The sequence below is a fragment of the Salvia hispanica genome, chromosome 3 (genome assembly GCF_023119035.1).
Source record: "Salvia hispanica cultivar TCC Black 2014 chromosome 3, UniMelb_Shisp_WGS_1.0, whole genome shotgun sequence".
In the NCBI taxonomy this organism is placed as follows: domain Eukaryota; kingdom Viridiplantae; phylum Streptophyta; class Magnoliopsida; order Lamiales; family Lamiaceae; genus Salvia; species Salvia hispanica.
Genome location: NC_062967.1, coordinates 39305946 through 39317182, shown reverse-complemented (window position 1 = coordinate 39317182; position 11237 = coordinate 39305946). Strand labels below are relative to the sequence as shown.

The window sequence follows — 11237 nt, the reverse complement described above, 5'->3', positions numbered from 1 at the left end:
TGTTTGGCTCATGAGATCATCTTTGTTTGAAGAGGAGAGTTTTGGCAAGGGCTGATGAGTTGCGTGAGGAAGGGATTGATCCAGATTACGATGCTATTTTTCTGGAGCTTTTTGGGAGGGTAAAGAAAAGGAAACAGGTCCCCGGAGCTGGGCAAGCTACAAAGTTGTATTTTCCATTTGCTACCAGCTCAACTGCGGGCTCTTCATCTTCCAGCTCGTCTGGCCTTAGCACCGAGCAGGTTGATGAGCTTCTCGAGCAACGAGTTCAGCCTTTGCATCAAGAGATCGCAGAATTGCGGGAGCTCGTAAATGTCCTTAGTCAGCAAGTCCTAGGAAGAGTGGCTTAAATAGATTTGAACTAAATTGTGGGAGATTTCATGTTTATAAGGGGATGCAATATACAACTAGTATTTTTTTGAACTAATCTTGTTTAATCTGAAAAATGGGATTGAATTGAAGTGTGAACCAATATTTTGTATCTATGTAAAATTTGAATTTTTTGTCATTCAATTGAGTTATTTCATATTATGATTTGAAAAAGTAAATCCTAATATTAATTTTTAAAAAATCACAAAAATTTAATAGAAAAATATTAAAATTTAAATGCTGAACAACAAGCACAGTGGTACTTGCAAAATGAATTCAGAAAATGCATTATTGTTTGCGAGCACAGTGAATGCTCGCAAAAGTTAAATATGGCGACAACCTGGAGGAAGTTTTGCGAGCAAAAAATGCTTGCAATGTACTAATTTGACCGTTAGAATTTGCAATCCAGTTTGCGAGCACTAGTCAATGTGCTTGCAATTTTTAAACATGTGCTTGCTAATGTTCTTGCAAATTTTGCAACGAACGAAATGGGAAGCACCTTTTTTGCTTGCAAAGTGCTTGCAAAATGACTGTTTGCAAGCATATATGCTTATTTGCAAGCACTTTGGTGCTTGCAAAACAACTTTTTTTTTGTAGTGTCGGTTATTTGTCTTTTTATTTAGATGGGATATGTATCATCGTCAATTGTAATGTGAGAAACTGACATATAGAACATTAATTTCAGCAAATGTAAATTTAGTTTTACAACTTTGCATTAATTATAGTTAATATTGTACAAAAATTATTATATGAATTTAAATTAGTTACAGTGATATAAATAGAAGAAATTATATAACCCGTTAGTATTATTTATTCCACACAGAGGGAAATAATTGCAATGTCCTAAAAATATTTAAGTAATTAATTCAAAATATAAATTTATTATGATGAAATTAAATCGATCCATGCATCGCATCGGTGTTATACCGATTATCGTATATATTAACCAGACTTCAAAGTCTTCCACTAGTTTACAAATTTAAATACTCGTATAAAAAACTTCCAAATCCTCCAGTTCTTTGACATGTTCAAGTCCATAATTATCATATCAACCAGACTTCAAAGTCTTCCACTAGTTTACAAATTTGAATAAAAATGAAAACAACCATACACAAAAATGTTCGTTAAATTATTACTAAAAAATTCACGCTTCAAGTACCGATATTATTGTCTAATATAGTAAGCAAATTAAGTTGTGTCTATTGATATTGAGTTAATATAATTGATTAATATCCTAAATTGTAATCCTCTATCTAGACTTATGATATTAGAAGGTTACAATATTGTTAAGAACTAAAAGTATGCAAATAAAATAACTAACGGGCACCACCAACCATAAGTAAAACCAATTTTTGAGGATGAAAACATCTCCAACTATTATTGTTCCGAATTCTTGGCGAGCAAAGAAGAAAGAATAATAATCTATATATCGACTAAGTTAAATTGTCGATAAAATAATAAATAAGTACAATCCTTGACTTCAACAATTGCTCTTAAAAATGCGAAATTAACAACAAAAAATAATACAATATGTGTTAATTAGGTGTCATGGGCAACATTTTATTAGCTAAAAAATGCCTAAAAAGAGTTAAGGCAAGTACTCTTTTTGGAATCACAACATTTAATTGTTTTTTTTTTAAATTTTAAAATGAAGAAAATATATGTACCTGATGTTTGTCATACCAAGCATGCCAAGTAGTATTGAGTTGTAGATTTAGAGCTTTGAGGGAATAACGTGTTGCAGTTAATGGCAAAACTGCGTCTGTGTCGCCACTGTCGATCATAATATATTTCAATAAATGAAATAAATAAACATGTCAAAGTTTAAGGGATAATTAATTTGAAGGGATGTGAAAAAATTACCTAAATACCCATATTCTGAGGCCGGCATTTATAAGCTGCTGAAAAATTGGAAGCATTGATCTGGGTGAATCCGTCCATCCCCCTCTTATGACGTCACTGTTAAATTGTATACAAAATATTATTCCAAATTATTTTTAAGTATTTTTTGTCTTAGTTAATTGAAATGGGGTTTTATTTAATTAGTACAGAAATATTACTTCTTTTTTTAATGAAGGCGAGAAATAGGAGATGATGTTTGTTATTAATATAATAGAAATAGAAATTGAAATGAATAAATGAATGAATAAATAAAATTACCTGCAGGTGGCCCAAGGGTGAGGGATTCCAGTTATGTTGGCATGTAAAGCCCTTTGCACATCTGCTCTATTCATATACAATTTCGTGTACTTGACAACGCATTGATCGTTCCCTCTAAACTTCCAAGGCTAAAACGGTCAAAATGTTAATAATAATAATAAGAAGAAAATGTAACATAAACTTTCAATTTTTGCTTAACAAACAACACATAATATTATTACCAAGGGAGCTTTGTTGAGGGTGGCAAGCTGATCACAAGGGCTTTGGTAGATGGCGTAGGGATTGATGTTTCCGAATTCGGAGTAAGCCGAGGATAGAGCTGTGTAGCAATCATCTGAAGGGAAGAGGAACGAGTCGCGGGGGCACGACTCGTTCAGTTGAGCGTAGGTCGAGTCCCCGACCAATCCGTGGTTCCACCAGAACTCAAACGTCCCGATGTTGTCGTAAAAATCGTCGATCAACGGATTCCCAAGCTGCCAACCATGAAAATATTTTTTTTTATTAATTTGTTGACATTTTTCTGTATTTTCTAATTTTCAAGAGTTGCTCACCAAGAAACCTTTGAAGTTGATGATGGGGTTGTTGACGCCTTTGTTACGATCGACGATGATCTTCGATAGCTCGGGAATATAATGACCTTAATTAAATAGGCATGTATGCAAATATTGATCCATTGAAGTTAATTTATTAAAATCGGTTGACATCACAAAATATATAAGGGGATGTTGATTCATGAATATCAGTTATTGAAAGTCAACAACTGATTAATGAATGAGTTAACTGATAAGTTCTTAAATTCTCATTTTAATTTAGTTCTCAATTGACCACAATTCTACGTGTGTGTGATAATTACCTGCATAGCTTTCACCAGCAATGTAGAAAGTTCTATACTTAAACTGAGGGAACCTTTCAAACCACCTTCTCAAGAATTTATAGGCATCATTTCCTGTACAATTTTGAAAATTATATAAACTCATATTTAGTTATAAGATGGATTTGTTTATGTGTGTGTGTGTGTGTGTGAAATAGTTGGGACTTGGGACCTGTTCTTTTGTCACCAGTTCTTCGATCAGATGAAGAATTTGAGTATGAAAAGCCAACACCAGCTGGTGAATCAAGAAACAACAAATTGGCCACTGCATGTATTAATCAACAAATTATTTCATGATCATGAATATTTAATTAATTAGATTCATGTAGCTCAAAAATATGTAACATACCTTTATTCCAAGCATGGGGGCTCAAGGAGAGGGTCCGGCCATCGGGCCGGACACGAAACGGGCCGATTTCCTCGGATGCTCCATAAGCAATGGAGGAGCAGCCCGGCCCGCCATTGAGCCACAAGACTAGCGGCTTTGATTCGGGCTTCTTGCTCGCCTCCACCAACCAAAAGAAAAGGGCCCGGCCCGCCTTCGCGTCCACGGTGACGTAGCCCGAGTACTGCGAGAATTTCACGTTCGATGGTTGCCCCGGGAGTTTTATGATCCTATCTCTCTCTTGTTGTTTAGGATAGGTCAGGCCTGCTGACATGGCAAGAGGTGGCACGAACAGGCATACTAGTAGCGCGACGAAGATGGGCCCGGAAAGGCATTGGGGAGAGCAAAGGGGGAGCCCTCTCATTGTAATGCTACAATTGCTAGTGATTAAGCGAAGTTTAGGTCATCTTTATTAGACCACTTTAAAGAAAAATGGGATGGGTTGTAATTTGTAGAGTGGAATTTAAGGTAAGTATGAATGTGGAAATATAATATCTTGAGATGGGCTCATGCATGTGATCAGCATTGATGGTAAGTTAGGAAGCAAATCTTGATTCCTTGCCAGCCTAATTTTGCGATCCCAAATAGATCTTAGAAAATATAAAAATGGGCAAATGTATCAAGTGTGAAAATATTGACCTTAGTAACCAAGGGTCATGCTCCAACATGTATACTAGTAATAAAATAAATTAGTGATTTAGTTACAAATGCTACATTATGTCAAAGGTTGGTGGTACAGTTGGTGTGGTAGTAGTATATAAAATGATTTTAATTTTAAAGAAATGGGTAATTAATATATGCTGTTGAATCTAATGCACATTTAACGTATTACTAGTGATGAAATATAGACTCCATACAATTAAAATCAACTACCACTTGACTAGAGAATATACAAGTTCGACTTGGTAGGTATTAACTGATTGAGCTCATGAACTATAAAAATAAATAAGATGTAAATTATGGAGCAATTAATCTATTGAGTTATTAGCATATATAAGAAAACTTGGTGATAAAATAATTGAAAGCTATAAAATTTCACATTGTCAAATTTTAGCTTTAAATATATCTTCTTAGGTTGCCATTAGTTACTTAGACGCATTATTGTTGATTTAGCCAATCTTGACAATTTCAAATGACACAATTATTCAATCCTTTTGGAATAATATTAATTGTGACAAATATGAGAGGTTTGAATTTTATTAATACAATAATAATACCTAAATTAAATAAAAGCGTCGATGTTACAATTTTCCAATACGAAATAATTGCTAGAAAATGTTTACAACTTAATTTGAACGTAAATGTGTATTCTTTTATGTTATCCAACAACAATAAATATTCCATTAGTTTCCAATCAATTACTCCAAGTATTTAATTTGCTCAAATCTCTATACAAAATATACCTTTTTAATAATATTTTATTACTTCAATTCGTATGAATTTATGTTTCAACATATTTTTCAGTTGTAAATTGGCCTATTATATCCTTCACATTTCACAATCAACCTCAGACATCCACAGTAGGGCGGAGGATGCGACGGAGGATGCACACATTTTTCTTTTTTTTTTTCAATTTTTTGGTATTTTCTTCTATATATATCACTATTTTTTTTACTTCATTTCACACCTTTCACTCCACTCTCTTCCCCATCTCAATTTCTCTCTAAATTCAATAATAAATTCCGAAGATTTTCATATTTGCAAGAATAAAATAAAAAATAAAAAATAAATATTGACAATAGGATTGCCTTTAATTTGTGGTGTTTTTATATTTTTATTCTTGCTAATTGATATATTTGCAAACATAAAAAATAGGATTAATGAATTTTCGTATTGTTTAAATATTCAAATAATAAATAAAATGCTTAGGGCGGGCTATAGTCCGCCCCATTGCAGGTGGAAGTGACGAAGGATAGAATACTGATATGGCGGAGCATAGGGCGGGCTTAGGGCGTCGCATCCTCCGTCCCATTGTGAATGCCCTCAAAAGTCAAACATTTCTAACTAGACACATGGTGCATAAGTTCGTCCCAAATCAAGACTCGAATTTGGTAACCAAATCTTGAAAACTTGGATAATTTAAAGAACACAGTAAATCATACAAACAAACATTACAAATCATACATATTGAGATTAACTCCAATTATAAGTCCAAATTGTTACATATATGTTGCTGAGTATGCAACTTCACTACTACAAATACTTGAATCAATCTATTCTTACAAAGTGTGACATTTGATCTTAACACAGGAAGAAAAAAAATAATGTACTCTACTCTCTCTGTCTTCTAACTATCCCTAATCGAAACGAAAACATATCTTATTCCATTCCATCATACACGAACCAACGAATCAACTATTTGTGTTTGAAAATAGTATATTTAGGTAGGCATTGCCTTGTTCTCAAGGAACGATCGGAAGAGGATGAATGCTTGTCGGGGGCGATGCAAGGGCACCTCATGCCCTGCTCCGGTCACTGTTACAAGAGTCAATCCGTCGTATATTTGGCTCCATCCACCAACCTATGTTCACAAATGGCGAAAAGTGGCATCAAAAAGCGATGAAATTCGACAGATTATGAAGCAGTGTTTATGTTTGAAGGATCTTGTTTGGCTTACTAGTCTTACCTTTTTGTTATCATACCAAGGATACCACTTTGATAGAGTCGGAAGGTTCAAAGCATCGATTGAGTAGCGCGTTGCAGTGACTGGAACGACCGAATCAGTATCCCCACTGCAAGAAAGGCAAGATCATCACATGAATTTTAGGTCAAGTGAACTCAAGCTACTCTAATTGATGAAGTTATCAAAAAAAATTTGTGATTTAATGAATGTTGGAGAAGGAATTCATACCTGAATACCCAAATCCGGATGCCGGCTGATTTTAGCTCTTGATAAATCGGAAGCATGGACAGAGGGGAATCGGTCCAGTAATTACCGACTACATCACTGCAACGGTGAGGGGGTTGTTAGAAAAAAAAAAAAGGCACGGAACAGGAGATGAGAAAACCACGAAAGGGTGAAGCTACCTGCACGTCTGCCATGGATACGAGAGCCTTGTCACGTTGGCGTGCATTGCTTTCTGAACATCAAGGTGATTGAAGTAGATCTGGGAGTACCTCTCGGTGCAAGGATCATATGCTCTAGACATCCACGGCTGTTTTTTCAAGGAAAACGAGATCCTCCGTGTTTTAGATACAATTGATTGCCACAACATACACCACAGATGCATAAAGACTGAACCAAAGCAATCATACTATTCATACTTTTAGCCATAGCTTAGTACTTCATTTAAAAGTAAAGAAATGAAGCATTTTTGTACCACATTTATAACTCAACTCTTATTAAAGACTTACATAGTGACCCCTTAAACGGCGTCTGAGTGCAGAAGTGTTATTGCAAGGGGGAGTGTAAATGCTGTAAGGATCAATGTTCCCCATCTCCCTGTCGGCTAGATTAAGAGACCTAACGCAGTCGCTTGAAGGATGAGTCGCAGATCCAGTGTCACATGTTTTCTGCAGAATTTTGTAAGTTGAATCTGAAATCAAGCCGTGAGTCCACCAATACTCAAACGTGCCAATGTAATCGTGGTGATCATCAGTGACAGCGTTCCCCACCTAAACATACAATGTTCAGAAACAAAGATTAAGCCAAAATGGAGATACATATTTACACAATTCTTCAACTGAGCAAAACTTAAAATGTATGTACCATGAATCCTTTAAAGTTCAGAACTGGATTCTGAACTCCCTTGTTTCTTTCGTATACGAGTTGAGAGAGCTGAGGAACATAATGCCCTGAAGAAGGATGAGCAACGAGCACGAAAGCCGTGATTAGATCATCTTCTCTTTGTCAAAATTGAGCTTTTTCATAATCATAAACATTATAAAGACCTGCATAGCTCTCCCCAGCAATGTAAAACTCTCTATGTTTGTATTGTGGAAACCTCTCCAACCAGTTGACCAAAAAGGTGTATGCGTCTTCGGCTGAAATTACAATACCATGAACCAACAACACATTCAGAAAATCAAGTGCAAACACAGACACATTTTGATCATTCCACAACAATTAAACAAATGAAGCCTCAAGAATCAAGAACAGCACAATACCAGTTCTTTGGTCACCAACAGTATACAAATCAGATGTAGTATTCGAATACGAAAATCCAACACCAGCAGGTGACTCCAGAAAGAGCAAATTAGCCACTACCACAATACACAAACCAATAATTAAGTATGCATCACAACAGCAAAAAGGAAACAATTTAAACTACCAAATCCAATTTCACAACATACATTTGTTCCAAGCATAAGGGTTGAGGAAGAGGGTTCTCCCATCCGAATTAATCCGAAAAGGGCCGATCTCTTCCGCAGCCCCATAAGCTACAGAAGAGCAACCAGGGCCCCCATTGAGCCACAAAACCAGTGGCCTTGAATCAGGGCCTCTATCCTTAGGAGCCTCTGTCAGCCAGTAAAAAAGTGCCCTCCCATTTTGCTCATTCACAGTCACATAGCCAGAATACTGGTTGAATCCAACATTTTGTGGCTGCCCAGGCAAGTATGTTATCCTATCATGTTCTTGATCTACACTAGACAAAGAGTGGCAAATTCCCACTAAAGTATTCAACAACAAGAAGCAAATTGCACAGATTACTGAACCCCCCATCAAAAAAAAATATTACCCCCCTTTCAAACAGAAAAAGAACCCAAATTGGATATAGGGTTCTAAATTCCAATTGAATTGGAATTTATCTACAGAAGAATATGATCTGCCAATGAAATATGGGATGGCAAATTCATAGTTATACTGATTGGCCAACTCAATCAGTTAAAATAAAGAGCAATATAAAAAGACAAGACCTCATCATTACAAATCCCTAAATATTCTCAGATTCAAGACTGGATTTTTATTTTTAAAGAAATGGCAAAATGAGAAGTCAGCTAGTTTTTACTGCTCCATTAACACCTCTATGCTATATCATTGACTCTGACAAGCACATGCCTCATGTTTATGGAGAAAAAATGGGGGAAACGAAAGCGACCCAATGAAATTAACCGGAATTGGAATTGGCCCAATTGGAATTAGACTACAGAAAAGTAATGGGATTTGAGAAAGTTTGGCGGCAATGATGAAGGTTTGTGATTGGACACTTGCAGCTCTGGCATCTGTGAGTTAAATTTTGTGACAAAGTCGTTGCTAAATATCTGCATCTATTATGATCACGTTCTTTTTATTTAGTTGTCTGTATTTTTAATTCATTTCTTTTTATGAAAAACAATGCTCCCAAAGGTAAACTACTTTTATTTTTTACTGAGGTTGTAATTGATAGATTAACTTAGAGTTGAATCACGATGAAAAGCAACACATTTTTTGGGACTCGTGAAACTATTTCTCATGGAGTACTATATAATGTAATTTATACACTTGCAAATGACACTCTTTCAACTTTATTAAACTGATTAAGTCATTTTACTAAGAATATCTTATGAGTTATGATACCTCAATTTCATCACTTTATCGCAACCTAAATTGTAAAAAAAGCAACAGATCAAACATATGAAATTACAATTTAAGAGTTAAAATCGGTTTATATAGTGACGAAGACAATTCTGTGTTTTTTGGTTGGGACAAAACGTCAATTTTGGCATGTAGCGTTAGTTGCCGACACTCAATTTGTACAACTACTATACACAATAAAGTTGCAACTTGTAAGATTTTATTAATATTAAAATATACTAGAATTTATAAATGAGTTTACAACTTGGTGTACTCTATGATTCTAATCATTATTTTGCTTGTTAAAGTAAGATGTTAAAGGTGGTGGCTTATAATAGTCAAAAATTGCTAGTCCATTTTGATTCAAGTAAACCGTGACTGAATTTTATTACTAGTAAGTTTGGAAATTGAAATTATCCTAGCTTTGTTAGTTAAACTCTTCTTGTTTTGAAACGTGGGCAATTCAAAGAAAAAGGCCTCGAAAAATTCAATCAAATTTATAGGGTTCAAGTAGATTGAATCATTTAATTTCAACTGAAAACTTGCTAGGTAAATTAGGATGTACTCATTCTCTCTCACCTTTTTACATTTTCATTTTTAATAGGTTCACTCAAAGTAATGCAATATTTTTTAAAACGTAAGCAGTACTCTCTTTATTTATCTTTTTACTTAACATAGTAAATAACATTGTATAAAAGTTCATTCCGAAAATAAAATGTTTTGCTTTGAAAAAGATGGAAAGATTGAAATAGAATAGAATCTAACTGTTGTTGATAAATTTTGTGTAACGGTGTTGTGATTCCTGTGACTAAGTCAAGACAACCTATTTTTGACATATATTTTGAGAATTCAATTTAATGATAAATAGTAGAAATATCTCAACCTTTTTGAGGAAAAATAGAACAATTTACCTTGTTAGGATTTCATATACATGTGGATTAAAAAATTCATAGAAGTGCACATGGGATTGGTTGTAAATATATGCAAGGAAAATATAATTTAATTATGTATATATAGTATGATTTCGACTTAATGTCGAACGTAATATGGTTTGTTGACTAAGGAATTGAACCAATTATGGGGAGGTGCACATGGGATTGGGTATGATTAACTTTTTCATTTTATTATAATTATGGATTATGGATATTGAAGAATGACAGCTTATTTAATACTACTACTATACTACATATTAAATTTAAAAGTGCAAGAAATGATGGAACATGTGCGTTAAGTCAACCAATAACTTCCCGATTAATAAAGGTTAAATTCCCAAGGATTTAATTGTTTAATTAGATTTAGGCCTATATAAGGAACTAGCTATGGATAACGAAATTAGCTTAGGAGTACTCTTAATGTGAGACATTATTTATAAATTTCTTGAGCCTCTTGCATTTGTACGACTTTTTGTAGACTAAACAAAATTGGATTTAATATACTATGTTTTTATTATGTCAATATATTGTGAACTTGATTTAAACATATAACGATTTGGTAATGACAGCAAACCAATTTGATACTCTGACACCTGTTTTTTTATAAACAAAGCAATTAACCAATGTGAATTTATATTGACTTAATAGTGGAGTTGTTAATGTTCGAAGGTAAAGATTCAGATTTGATTCAACTGTGATATGCAAGGTCTTCAAAAATATATGTTTATTTATCATTTTGTACTAAATGTACAAATATTGTGAAATTCGAACTTGTATCCTTTAGCATGATTAAATCTACATGACCAATTTGTCATTGCAAATGCAAATGCAAATGGACTAGGAAACATGAGTGTAAAAATATCCTTTTAAAAAAATTGAAAGAGACTTAACAAAATTGAGAATTTGGGCCTAACGAAGATCCATTAAAGCAATGGGCCCATAAGAATTAAATCAGATTATTTTACTATTACAAAAAATTGAAATATATAGAGTGCATGGAGATCCACTACGAGCTATATAAAAATATCA

The 11237-nt window shown here is 34.1% G+C and overlaps 3 protein-coding genes across 3 annotated transcripts in view; 1 reads left to right on the top strand and 2 right to left on the bottom strand.

Moving 5' to 3' along the window:
* Window positions 1-505, top strand: part of LOC125216924 — a 3436-nt gene extending 2931 nt beyond the window's left edge. The window contains exon 8 of the mRNA XM_048118711.1: window positions 33-505. Coding sequence (XP_047974668.1) covers window positions 33-347 — 315 coding nt within the window. The 3' untranslated portion in view covers window positions 348-505. The remainder of the gene's footprint in view (window positions 1-32) is intronic.
* Window positions 506-2225: 1720 nt separating this feature from the next.
* On the bottom strand, window positions 2226-4232 carry LOC125215360 (serine carboxypeptidase-like 28). Its single transcript, XM_048116756.1, has 7 exons — window positions 3747-4232; window positions 3570-3662; window positions 3380-3472; window positions 3078-3163; window positions 2748-2999; window positions 2527-2654; window positions 2226-2325 (listed from the first exon to the last, which is right to left on the bottom strand). Exons 1-7 carry the CDS (start codon window positions 4144-4146, stop codon window positions 2226-2228), a joined length of 1152 nt encoding a protein of 383 aa, XP_047972713.1. The 5' UTR covers window positions 4147-4232.
* Window positions 4233-5881: 1649 nt separating this feature from the next.
* LOC125216337 (serine carboxypeptidase-like 27) lies at window positions 5882-8929 on the bottom strand. Its single transcript, XM_048118027.1, has 9 exons — window positions 8076-8929; window positions 7890-7985; window positions 7674-7766; window positions 7492-7577; window positions 7137-7397; window positions 6810-6937; window positions 6634-6729; window positions 6409-6514; window positions 5882-6303 (listed from the first exon to the last, which is right to left on the bottom strand). The coding sequence occupies exons 1-9, from the start codon at window positions 8443-8445 to the stop codon at window positions 6163-6165; spliced, it is 1377 nt and encodes a 458-aa protein (XP_047973984.1). The 5' UTR covers window positions 8446-8929; the 3' UTR covers window positions 5882-6162.
* Between the last annotated feature and the right edge of the window lie 2308 nt (window positions 8930-11237).